At 37.2% G+C, this 13,595-nt stretch overlaps 3 protein-coding genes across 8 annotated transcripts in view; 1 reads left to right on the plus strand and 2 right to left on the minus strand.

The window, feature by feature from the left end:
• Positions 1 to 704, minus strand: part of MRH2 (Armadillo/beta-catenin repeat family protein / kinesin motor family protein) — a 37,072-nt gene extending 36,368 nt beyond the window's left edge. For 2 of the 6 annotated variants that reach the window (XR_003383237.4, XM_088723467.2), the window contains exon 1: positions 278 to 667. Coding sequence is in view for 5 of the 6 variants with exons in the window: in XM_088723467.2 (XP_088579593.2) it covers positions 278 to 440 (163 nt within the window). In the remaining variant the exon portion in view is untranslated. Of the gene's footprint in view, positions 1 to 277 lie in introns of all 6 variants that reach the window. The other 4 variants (XM_008777438.6, XM_088723468.2, XM_017840342.5 and 1 more) reach the window with 4 other exon arrangements.
• A 4,885-nt stretch (positions 705 to 5,589) lies between these two features.
• Positions 5,590 to 6,296, plus strand: LOC113461154 (putative ripening-related protein 1). The gene has a single exon (XM_039126985.3). It carries the CDS (start codon positions 5,727 to 5,729, stop codon positions 6,294 to 6,296), a length of 570 nt encoding a protein of 189 aa, XP_038982913.3. The 5' UTR covers positions 5,590 to 5,726.
• Positions 6,297 to 7,637: 1,341 nt separating this feature from the next.
• On the minus strand, positions 7,638 to 13,595 carry LOC103695977 (lactoylglutathione lyase family protein / glyoxalase I family protein). The gene is made up of 8 exons (XM_008777440.5): positions 13,386 to 13,595; positions 13,169 to 13,300; positions 12,897 to 12,958; positions 10,972 to 11,032; positions 10,810 to 10,889; positions 10,583 to 10,653; positions 10,316 to 10,405; positions 7,638 to 7,908 (listed from the first exon to the last, which is right to left on the minus strand). The coding sequence occupies exons 1-8, from the start codon at positions 13,494 to 13,496 to the stop codon at positions 7,808 to 7,810; spliced, it is 708 nt and encodes a 235-aa protein (XP_008775662.1). The 5' UTR covers positions 13,497 to 13,595; the 3' UTR covers positions 7,638 to 7,807.

Below are 13,595 nucleotides of genomic sequence, written 5' to 3' on the forward strand. Positions count from 1 at the left end.
CCCACATAGAACATCAAATTAGAACTACAAAGCATACAAAGAAGAAAAATATATGAACGATCACGTACTCAGAGTCCCTCCCCAATCACCGGCGAAGCCAAGATTCCATCTTGGCCGAAGATTCATAGCAGGTTATACCTACTACCATAAAAAAGTTAACTTTTTCCACAAGCATGAGGCGGATAGGACCATCAAAGTTAACCAAAGAACTCGATAAGACAGAGAAACTAAAGTCCAGAAAGCATTTGAAAGTAAGAGAGGGATTCCAAGAGAGAACCAGCATTCTGATCATCGATGGAGGCTCGGAGGCTCCCGGCAGCGACGGAACGCTTGGTCGAGGCGGGCTTGGTGCGGATCGAGGCGTTCGCAACGCTGCCCCTGGCCGTGGGGATCTGACGCTCGGAACGCAGCGACGACCGGTGGTGGTTGGTGGAGGCCATTGATCAGAACCCTAGAAGGGGGCGGAGAGAGATCTCGCCTTCTCGAATTCCTTGAGTTGGGGACTGGAAGGGAGATTGAGATGGTATTGCGAAGGTCGACGGAGCGTTTTGTCTCTGAATCTAATTGGCATTTCAATGCCGGTCTGGGCGTCGCGCCGGCACGATCAGCGCCGTCGTCCCACCACTCGATCGAGTTATTTATTCTGGTGATGAAAATTTCTGAGAGTAGACGCGTTCCCGCTTGCTGGCCGCGGAAGGCGACTCGGGCGGCAAGAGAGAGGGTGGAGAGTGCGTTTTAAAAAAATGGAGAAATCTGGACCGTTTGTTTGGTATTTGTGGTTCCTCAATCTGCACCCTGATATGTTCTCGGTTTGGGAATTTTGTAAAGACGATGGAGAGACAAATATTATCATGCCCAATCTCCAATAACTTGGGTATGATGAGTTGGATTTTAGGACATCAAGCAAGGAAAAAATTATCGCATTCAGGCTACAATAATTTGGGCTACAATAATTATGAAGATATGAGACGTAAGAAGAGAGAAAACTATAACACCGAGAGGATAGGAGATCGGGTTAGGTCATTTATGTGAAAATGTTTCAAGAGGGCACGAGACTATTCAATCATGGCAAGAGGGTCGAGATCTAGGTTAGTTTAACATACAGAGAAGAAAAGGAAGAAGAAGACAGCACCTAGAGGGTAACAATTGAGTTAGATCTTTCGTAGAAATGAAGGTCTTTCACACATGAGATTGTTCAATTAGAGCAAATAAGTCGAGATTTGGGTTAGTTTAATATGTAGAAAAGAGAAGGAAGAAGAAGACATAGTTGTCGTTGCCATAGGGTTGTTCTTTTTTCTCTTCTTGTCATTCTTGGCGATCTTGGCTTCACCCATTGCAAGGAGCGGTCAAGGATAAGGATGGTTTTAGGAGAACTAGCGTCGAAGAAGATGTTGAACTAGATTGAAGAAGCGGAGGAGGGATGAAGGAGATCTGGTAAATAATAGGGTTAGAGAAGAGGGAATAGAGAGGGTGAAAGGAGCAAAATATTGTCACAGCAATCATGGGAGCACGAACTGTAACAGCTTTAGGGCCCATTCTTTGGAGGGTAAAAAATTTATTCAAAAATCTATATTTTTCAGGATAAGTATTTTTTAGCAACCTTTAAATAGAAAATAATTTACCCATATTCTTTTATGCACTGAAATATGGCTCTAGAATCTAATACCCGTGTTCTTTCGCGTTACTACTTTTTTAGGTAAGTCACTTAGATCAATCCATATTTCACATAATACCATTTATTATATAAATATTATATTATATTATATTATGCTAATATAATGTAATACATTATATGTATATAATGTAATATATCATAGTATAAATGTAATATAATATAGATTATATATTATGATATATTATATTATATTATATTATATTAAAAATATAATATGCAATATTATATATTATATTATGATAATATGTTATGATATATTATAATGTAATATGTGATAATCCATAATATAATTATATATTATAATCTTATTTATATTATTATTATTATTATAAGAATAGGGGTATTTTAGAAATAAATTAGAAAATATATTTTTTTAGCTGATGGAAAAAATGACTTACCCACTTTTTGGATGGGTAAGACTTTATTCCCATTTTATAGGTAAATGCTACCCTTAAAAAAATAATTTACCTACCTAAGGAAGCATGAGAATATGGATAAGTTGATCAATGAAAAAGTTGATCAATTTTTTTAGGATTTTTGTATGAATACCCTTCCAAAATTTATATTTGCATGTATACCTTCGTAAAACTCTGTTATTGTACAAATGCCCATAATATAACGCTTGTTCTAACGGAGTTAAGAAAAATCATATTTATATTAATTAAAAATAAAATAAAATTTTAAAATTATGCTATTATTCCTATCTTTTTTTTCTGCCATCGGAATCGTGATCTATTTGCATGTCTACCCATTAAGGGTATTTTAGTCATTTTAATTTGAAACCTTTAATTTTTTAACGTCGTTAGATAGCATGGGTATATATGCAAAAACAAAAATAAAAAAAGGGTAGAATGACAAACCAAGTGTTTTACAAGGGTATACTTGCAAATATGAATTTTGGAAGGGTATTTATGCAAAATTCGATATTTGGGAGGATATTCATGCAAAAAACCCATTTCTTTATGATATTTACCTGCCAAAGAACAGACCTTTAGTGGTCTTTGAGGAGTAACCGAGGAAGTGAGGATAAGCAGCATAAAAAAAATTATTAATATTACAATCAAACAAATGCAACTTGTTGTAGGATGTAGGTTGTATCCTTCGCATGACTTCGTTTGCGTGCTCCACTATCTAATTAGCTTACTCACCTTTGAGATTCGATGAGCTTAATGACGGGCAAAGTAGATGGAAAATATTTGTTAGTTCATATGCGACCTATCCTTTCATGCCAATTTCGATTTCCTTTCGATTTTTATCCCACACCAACTTCCTGGAGTACTCCTCCATCCTCTCATCCAAATTTGCCTCTCCGTCTTCTTTCACCTCCACCCATCATCCTGTTGTCCCCAAGGTTCTCTCCATCTTCTTTCCTCTCCATCCATTTTGCTCATCAATCCATCCCTTCTACCCAAGCAAGATGAAGAGAGAGAAGTCGCCATCTTCTCTGCTCATTGGACCTCAACTTCGTCTAGGGATGCCTTTGTCTTCCTCCTCATTTTGGCTGCATGAGCCATAAAGCAACGCCTTAGACATCATGCAAGCCCTAAGATGAACAAAAATCAAATGACTCCACAATTAATCAATTAATCCAAATAAATAAATTCGTCAAATCTAAATAATCAAACTGGTTCAGTTACAAGATCTTTAAATGTTTATCGATATCAGAAAATAAACTAACTCATAACTTTTATGCTCGAACTCCATGCCCAATCCATCCAAAATTATGTGTCTTGCAACTCTCAAAGGAAAGAAAAGAGGTGATGTGAGCTTTATGTCCCAGTAAGAATCTCTATATATCCACACCAACACAATAATATAAGTTTAAAAATAGCAAAAAATCATCACACGCATCATGAAATCACAAACCGACTAACAGAAATGCTAAAATAAATAGTATACATATGTACATCAAATATCAATAGAAATCCAACTACTCAAGAGTGATAAATCATACGGTATGTCTTGCAAATTTTCATTAGTGTTTTCAAGCATCTTTTCATTTTATTCCTTTTTAATCCGATCTGGATCGAGGATCATTTATTTTTCAACTTTGGGCCAAATTTCGATTGCGTTTTTCGTCCGTGATGGGGCAATCCATAGGTGTCATGTTTTCCACCCATGATGGAGCAATCGATAGTCACATTTTCCAGCCTATGACAGGACAATCAACGATAATGAGATCAGCCTAAAGTTCAAGTTCACATTCACACATTAATTCTTTTACTTTCCGCTTTAGACTAACCACGATCACTTTTTCCGCCCGTGACGGGGCAACCAATAAGTATCACATTTCCAGCTTGCGACGAAACAATCGATAAACACCACATTTTCAGCTTGTGACAAAGCAACCAATAAGTATCACAATTTCAGCCTGTGACGGGGCAACCGATAAGTGTCATATTTTTCAAAAATGACAAAGCAATCAATAGTACATGGTTAGTCTAGAGCACCAGATCTATTAGTCTAATTATATAAATATAAGTTATACTTATATATGCATCCATCATATTATCAATCACAAGCATACATGGTCAAAACATGATTTAATCTAGAAACCATCATAAAAAAATTCTGGCATCTTTGTTATCTTAATCATTAGCATATCATATATATATATATACACACACACACAAAATATCTATAAACATACAAGCGAGTGTACAAAGATTCTTACCTCTTTGCTACAATACAGACAGACTAATCATCTGCCCACACCATGGTCTACGAACCGAGGTGTGTAGAACCCTGCTCAACATTTTTTTGGCTAGAAGATTGTTCTCCTACAGAACTAAATCAACATAAAAAAATTATCTAAGGAATCTGACAACTCAGAGCCCTCTACTGGTCCACTAAAAGGCTTGCCATCATGTAGTAACCCAGGACTACCCTCTACATCCCTTTAACCAATTTTTTTTGGATCAAGCTAGAGAGAAAATACCAAGATAGAGAGAGAAAAGAGGAAGAAAGAGAGAAATAAGAACAAAGAGAAAGAGAGGAGAGAGAAAACAAGATAACAGAGATAACCATGAGGCGCTCTCTCTCTCTTTTCTTCTTCTCAAATAGAGGAGAGTGCTCGATGGTAGCAATTGCTCATGGTCGGTGAGGGGAAGGCATGGGAGGAGTTTCGAGGGTTCATCTGGTGCTACCTCCAAAAGGAGTCTCGAGAGCCGTGGCCAATAGCGGAGCTCCTCGGCCACCCTCGCGTCACTTATTGGGACCGGTCCAAGGCCGGCCACAACGCTCATGGAGTTGCTTGCTGAAATAGTCGAGTTGTGACTCGCCTTGCCGGAGGCGAGGTTTTTGGTTTATTTTGTCTAGTGTACATAGTTGGCTTCCAATGTGGAGGTGTCTACTTGTGAGGTGATATGGAGTAGTTGTCTAAGATGGACTTTTTTTTTTTTTTAAGGAAGAGAAAATATGACAACCTTCCATATGGAGGAAGGAAAACATTGCAGTTTTAGGAAATAAAAGAAGAATATTTACAATTCCATATAAAATGCAGGAATGTATTTTTTTATTTAGCCTAAAATTTATGTCAAGTATTCCAAGTTGAGTAGCATTATCTTTATCTTCCGGCCGCACATTCAAGCTCCTCTATGGCTCGCGTCCCTAGCTCGGCAGAGTCCTTAGTCTTCCACAATCCCAAAGATGCAACATGAGGACTCACACATTAAACCTCCTACATAAGGGAGGGTAACAAATCATTTGCAAATAATATCTAGCTCTCACAAAGAGCCTATTCAAGTTGGACCAGATCAAATCTTAACTCACTACCCAAATAGGCTGGCTTCTGCCCAAAATAATATATTTAAAAGCGTGGCGTTTTTATCATCACTCCAATAAAACAAATAGAAAGAAGTGCCGTGAGGATGCAGTCGAGCAGGATGAATGGCCGCCGTGTGGTTACAGTTTCCAGCGGCTGATGACAAACGTATGCTCTCATTCCATACAAAAACTTCAGCATACAACCAAACTATAAATACATACCCATTCTGAACTCCAGGAGCATACCAAAGCAAAATCTAAGTATTCGAAGCAAGTAGAGATCAAGATGGCCAGAGTGAGATTGCCGGCTACTGTCATGTTGCTATTGCTAGTAGCAGTCCCAGGCTTTTGTCTCGCAACCTCGCACCGAACGATCGGAGCCTGCCATGCAAGCGGATACTTGCGAGGCAAGAGCGGCCACTGCAACACCGAGAACGACTCCGATTGCTGCAAGGCCGGAGAGATGTACCCTCAGTACCATTGCTCCCCTCCGATCACAGGCAGCACACACGCAACCATGACCATCAACAGTTTTGCCAAGGGTGGCGATGGTGGAGGCCCATCCGAGTGCGATAACAGCTACCATAGCGATGATGAAATGGTAGTAGCGTTATCCACCGGTTGGTACAATGGAGGAAGCCGTTGCCTGAAAAACATTAGAATCGAAGCTAACGGGAAGTCCGTCCTAGCCAAAGTGGTTGATGAGTGTGATTCTGTTAATGGCTGCGATGCCGACCACGACTTCCAACCACCATGTCCTAACAATATTGTTGATGCTTCTCCAGCAGTGTGGAAGGCATTGGACGTACCTAAGTCACAAGTAGGGGACTATGCCATCACATGGTCTGATGACTGATCAACTTTAAGACATGATACAACTTTGATATGGACTCTGTCTGTGAACGAGTGTTAATCAAGTAATATGTAACTACAATATCCTCTATTCAAGCTTGAATATGTATACCGTGCCAGCTCTTGTTTCTACTAGTCTGTCTGTTTGTCCAATCTCTCTCCTTCTCTCTCTCTCTCTCTCTCTCTCTCTCTCTCTCTCTGGTTTCTTGTTTAATGTTAAACTCTGTTTAGAATGAAACATTTGACTCAGATTAATTTGGAATTATGCCCTTGTTAAACAAAAAGCAAGTTGAAATTTTTATCACCTTTTTTACTCTGTTTCAGATGAACTGCAGGACCTTTATGCCCGTACTTTGTGCTTAAAATTAACATGAAAGCGTTATTAAATGTTTATCTGAAAACTCACAGGTACTGAGTTAAAGTGTACGAGGTAGTTGTTATATGTCAAATTACAACAAATAAATTCATTATTGATGGTGACATGATATCTAATATTTTCCCTGATCTTTCTGCATTCTCATTTTCCTTTTGGTTGAAATTTATCAGCCATGAAATAAAATCTGACAATTTTTGCCCTAGGGTTGGACCAAATATGATGGCATTGAGTATAGGAACTCAGAAGCAAGGAGCACAATATGATGGAATTGGGACCAGACCACTTCTAAACCATGCTACTGCTCCTATTTCTGCCATTGATTACCGGTGCCGCTTCTAGTTCCAAACAACAGCAATTTATCATTCTTTGCCTGACTTATCAGATTTTAATTCAGAATGTTATCAGTCTGTCATTAAGGTCATAGCAAGATAACACAAATATTTGTCACTCTAAACATTTAATGGCATGAGGCTTTTCATTTATAGCAATGCCATGCAACTCATCATTATCCCATGAAGGAACAAAGGAAAATAAAGAGAAAATTGTCAGAGGCAAAGGTAAATATATCCAAGTCCAAGCGTTCATGACCTAAATGACCATAAAGAAAGCAGAATTATGATTTCTTTTTAAAATTTCAAAAATCACAAAAATCTTCCTCTGACATTCTCTAAGGCTGATGAGCAAGGCCAACTAAGATTGTTGAACAGACCTCTTGCAGTTTCACCAACAGTTGACCGATCTCAACCCACTTCAGAGAACGCCATATTGGAATAATGGACAAAACAAAGGGATTTACTGTTGCTACAGATCTCCGAGAGCCTAACCCCAACTGAGTGCCAGCAGTAATTATTCCATCAACTCTATCTCTATATATCTATTTCTAAAGTAGTAATCTTAACTTGATAACTCTGATTATTAGGACTGTGAATAGGCATTCACATCATGGATTTGTCTGTTTGGTGCACCACAAACATGTAACATTGCAATATGGATATAAATGTGCCAATCGTAGCAGTAGCTCATAGCATATGTCAAGATACTTGCTGCTGCTTACATCAGAAGATACTGTTCATTTATTATTAATTATCGTCCTATGCCAAGAATTATAAAAAGTAAAGGTTACTTGCATAAGCTCTTTCTCAGGACCCAGCAGCAGCCACATTCCCAATTGTTTTTAGGTCAAAAATTTCAACCCAGTAACCATCAGGGTCTTTAATGAAGGCAATACCTTTCATTTTTCCTGCATGTGAAACATATGAATGCATAGATCATATACCATTAGTTTCTAATAATGTTGAAAATTGAGTATATAAGCACATACATAGAGTCGGACTAGACAGTTTTTGTTAAATCTTCAAAAAAAGATTTATCGATTAAAAAACAATAATAAACCATCAAAATTGAAATTCAAACACCTAAAGATGATCTACACTGCAAGAAATTCCTAGAAACCAAATTTATGTATTCCGGTGGTCTCTGACCTAAGCATCAAGTGGATGCAAATTGAATGGTTTTAACAGCATGATACTTTGTATTACCATGAACTAATCATCAAAATTTAGTTATTTTAAAACTCTGTATTTTAAAAGGTATAGATCATGATCAATGAAACGGAATTTCACTTTATGAGCCTTTTCATATATTTTAGAACACCAGTACAATTCATACTATTTATTTTTGTTCCTATTTGATGCATAGATTAGAAACCATTAAAATATATGAATTTTAGTTTCTAGATATTTTTTATAGTATAGATCATCTTCAACTATTTGGATCTTTAATTTAGATGACCCATTGTTGATTTTGAGATTAGTATATTCTTTGTCAAAATTTTACATAAAGTGTGTATTCTAACTTAGTCTAACTTATATACAATTAGTCGGATTAGTAACATGGTTATGCTAGGAACAAGATAACATGCTGACACATAATTGTACGCAGAACGAACAGCTTAAGTGAAACAAAGAAACAGTAGCTGACACTGGTAATTAAATAAGTTGGTGCTTGAGAAAGCGATGCTAGCAATTCTTGACTAACATAAATTTTTTTTTTTTGCCACGGAAAAGAAAGAATTAGCTCATGTTTAGAGTGAGATGAAATTATTAGTGCTTTGAAGGGGGAGAATGTAAATAGCTATGACACCTATTCAATCATGTAATGAAATGAAAGATAAAACTAAAGCATGCAGAGGTTCAATATGAACAGTAGCAGATACAAGTTTAAAGCTAACATTTGATAGGTGATTTAGATAATAATTATTCATTGATGAAACTAGAATGGTGTATGGATAAAAGATAACGATGCAATGATCTAAAGCTCTGTTAAACAAAGAATGGTGAATACGGAATGTATCTGAGAAATAAATATGAGGCTACAGTCCAAAAGGTACTAATCTTTTAAGGGGCACCACATGGAAATTATGCAACAAATATATACACCAGAGACTAAAGGAAAATATAGTAAGATACATAAAATGCAAATACTGCTTTCTCAAATACAATATTAGGCAAAATGACTGTCCAGGCACATCCAATTAGCATCACATAGATAAGAAGGATACATATTAGAATTATATCATATGATAAGGCATAAGAATTGCAAATAACTAGGGATAACATGATCAAGAATTGAATAAATTGGTAGCAGGGCATGAAAACAAGAGGAGCACGAATTTTTCTTGGGGTATTAGTAGAACAGAGAAGAAGATTAGAAAAACACAGATGGTAGATATGATTTTAGGAAGGCTGACATGAACAAGGCAGGTTCTCATAAATAGCAGAAGATTCGCAAGTCTCTGAAGTTGGGACACATTTGCTGATTATTACAACAATTATGGTTAGATGGACAACTCAAAATGATACGAGAATTCTGTGGTTTGCAACACAAAACGACTAGAACACTCACTTAAGTTAATGTCTAGCCAATAAAAAGGAGACAACTTGTTTACTCAACAATACTAGAATGCAGGATTGGGGGCTGTGGTTATAATGAGCAAGGTTTAGCCCTAAGAAAACTAGTTTAGATTTCCAGTTCAAGGTACAATAACCATCAGAAGGCTCAGAAGGCTTAGTCCAGAGAAATCTCAGCCAGCATCCCATCAAGTAAATGGCAAGATGATCATGAAATGGCTACCTTTTCAAGATCAAATGACCAATCTCTTCCTGTCTTTGGATTTAAAAAAAAGAAAAAAAAAAGGAGCTACTCTGGCAAGTAATGTCATGGTCCCTGTCAGATGTCATCAGATAATGCCAACTGCATCAGACCCACCCAAGATAGCTAGAATAATCTAAGCAATAACCTAATCAGCAGACACATGATAATTGTGATATTAAATCCAAATTGCTAAGCCTCAACATTATAATTAGAATCAGTTCCTCTAATTAATACTAGTAAATAAAGAATAAAATCAACTCTCTCTTTCTTGATCTATCATGTTGGATGTTAGTTATTTATCAATATACATATGCTCCAACCCTCAGCTCCAGAAACCAATCTTATCACTCATGTCATTGAATATCTGTAATGAATTCATTTACTGCCACCGCAATTCAATGAATGTTTCTATCCACAATTTATGCAGATAAACTTGTAATATTAATAGGCAAAGTAATAGAACCTCTAATTTTTTTGTGCAAAGAAAGACTCACCATCATCAGGTTTCTTCACAAACTCCACTCCTAGACGTTCAAATCGCTCGCATGCCTTGTATGTGTCATCAACTGTGATGCCTATATGCCCTATTTGCAGCAAAAGAATTGTAAACATGTAAATAACAATCAAACATAATTTATAGCATCAGGCATCTTAGTTTCCATCCAACTTATTTTCAGCAACTAGGGAGCATGTTTAGTGCCCATGCTTCAAGGCATTGACATCACATTTAAAATTTACATCCAGTTCTTAAAATTGCATACCAAAGCCACGAGGTTCTGAATTTCCATTATGATAACCTTTAAAGTCAGCATCATTCTCTGTGCCCCAGTTGCTAAAAATTCAACAAAGAAGAGGTTAGCAGGAAAGATGATGCATTTTGATATATGCATGCATAAGAACAATATCCAATAAAGAAGGCAAGCAAACAACAGACATTTTTTTCTGATAATCTAAATGTCAGAGGATTAGAGGCAGATATCTTTCTCACTGTGTAAGCTCAAGTGTAGCCTTCTGACCAAATGTCCACACAGTTCGTTCAATCGGATCAGCTGGGGCTGATGCAGGATTCTGCACAGAGAAGGGAAGTGAGTATCTGGTGGATTATCAATCATATATTTCTTTCCAGCAAATAATAAGTAAACAATTTTACCTCATAACCCAGAAAGTACAAGCTGAACTTCATTTCTGGGAAATCCAACCTCTTTAATAACCTGATGTTTGTCTCTAGATTATTATTGCATATAAATTAATGGTAGTAACAAAATAATAAAGCATAGATGACAATAGAAAACAGCACTAGAAATCCTAGATGTTGTGAAATGCATATTGCTTTTAACTACTGAGAAATGGTACTGAACTGTGATGCCAAAAAAGAAAAAAGAAACATATCCCAAATTCATCATCATATTCTTTTGAGAAGAATAGTGGGACCACCACCTATCAAAATCCGCAATGAGTGGCCACCAACAATCGGATCCAAGTCCCACTGGCTTTCAGCATTATATAGAACAGCTTTGAACGGCACTCTTTGCCTGGCGTGAGACTTTTCTGCACTTCACCTTTAGAAGGTTGTTTGGGTTTGGAGTGGTGATGACAGTAATGTTGACCAGATTCACTCAGCTATGAGTTAATGATCGATAATTTGGTGTAAATCAAAGCTCAGATCCAATAGAACAAGCCTCAAACAAAATCCATCATTCACCCTAACCTAAGCCAAGACATTCAGTGAACAGATCAGTTCTAACTCTAGTCTCAAGATGCAAATATAATTTAGCTTTGGTCTCAGTCAAGATGGACTGAAAGCAGCCCCAAGGAAATCCTGGCATAGCCCTACAATCTATCATCTCATATTCTTCTTATTTTGAGGAGTGATGCTAATATCAATAAAAAATAAAAAGAAGATGTAATCTGTCTCAGCATTTAGATGGATATGTAAATCAATTAATCGCTGATACACATGCTAATAAATAAAAAAAAGATATAAAGAATGGAGGTAACGATGGAAGAAATAACAATGATCTGTGATTAATTAACTCCATTTAGGACTTCAGTAAATTTATTTCAATATTTTAGTATAAGTTAAGCTTAGCAATATCAATGAACTTATCCTCTTCTACAACCTAAAATGTGTTAGCATCGTTCTGCTCATGCATTACATCATATGGAGAAGTGGTTTTTCTCATGTTTGTGCTTATCAAATTTTTCATGCATCCAATGTGAACTATGATTTTATAATTTTGATTTTCTTCATTTCTTTTTATCATGACCTTTTTTAAAAACAATTTAACCACTTAAAAAATTCCAACTATCTAGCTGATTTTACCATTAGTGTCTCTCTCTCATGATTCAACACACTTTTGTCTCTTATCCATTTAAAGCCCCAAAAGATGATTTAAATGTTTCAAAGGGAAGTAGGGCCTTTTATCAGTCATTTAAATACTCTCACAACATCACAATGATTATGAGCATCTCAGCATTTTCATTTTATGCCCCTGTATGTACACCTCCTTTGTTATGACAAAGCATTTCCTTCTCACAACAAATATACATCTGCAAAACATCGACAATCTAGACATCCCTAAGAGTCGCAACAAATTGTACTCAACACATTTCAAAAGTCAGACAGGAAGGATATCATCGTGCGGTCCTCCAACTATAAGTGGTTCATAACATCAGTGCTAGTCATGGTCGACCAGCTAATACATCAAATAATGGATGAACCAAAACCATTACCCCTGTAAATCATTCACATACTAATAAAACAACTCTTCAACAGCTTCAGAATCACTATAGACCAATCTACCGCTGGTCCAACATAGGCTGCAGGAGGCTGATATGGCTTACTGTCGTCCATGGCTTCTTGTCTTTAGACAAGGAGCTTTTTTAACTGAAAGACTGGATTCCGTCCAGCTTGTTAGAACAGTAAGCAGGCTAGTGTTACTAAAGCCATCAAACAATACACTGATTGCCCATAAAACTAAATACGAGAATCTCCCCCCCGCTACTCTTGCTCTCTTCATATCACATTTCAAATCATTGACCATAAGAAAATCGGAACAAATAAAAAGAACTTACGACATTCCCAGCACGCGAGAGTAGAAGTCAAGACTAACTTTTGGATCTTTAACTCGAAACATCTGCAAAACCAAAATCAACACCAAATGACACTGTCGTTAGAAAGAACGGTTGAATAAATAAACATATAAAATTCCAAAATCCAAATTCCGAAACCTTGAAACAACCGTGTCCTTTATTCTATCCAAAAACGATTAAAATTTACAAGACTTATCACCAAAGAGGAAAATTTCGAACGACGAGTATCTGCACAGAAGCTGAAATGGGCTTACGGTTTGCTGCAAGAAGTATCCCTTGGTGGCCTCTTCCGGCTCCGATTGGAGGCCTGGGTTGTTCGAAGGGGACTCCTTGGGTTCCGACGCGGTGGCCATCGAACGAGAAAACGACCGGAAACGATTAAATCTCTGCATATCCAGTGCCGATATCTTAGATCGGAGTAGGAGATAGAGAGATTGCAAAGAATTGAAAAGAAATGAGAGACAGAAAGACCTCGATTGGGGTCGGGAGCGAGATGGGCGTTGCTGGTATCGAAGGGAATTTGGTAGAGAAACGGAGGAAGAGAGAGGAGAGAAGGGGCGAGAGGCGCAAAGCGGAAGTCATGGCAGGGGATGAGGCGTTAATATATTATCCATTGCCTGATGCAATTGATGATTTCACGCTAATAAAAATATCACCTATACCGCTATGCGCCGGTTCCCC

Source organism: Phoenix dactylifera, chromosome 6 (assembly GCF_051530095.1).
Source record: "Phoenix dactylifera cultivar Ajwa chromosome 6, Ajwa_hap1_PhDact_Kaust_v1.1, whole genome shotgun sequence".
NCBI lineage: Eukaryota > Viridiplantae > Streptophyta > Magnoliopsida > Arecales > Arecaceae > Phoenix > Phoenix dactylifera.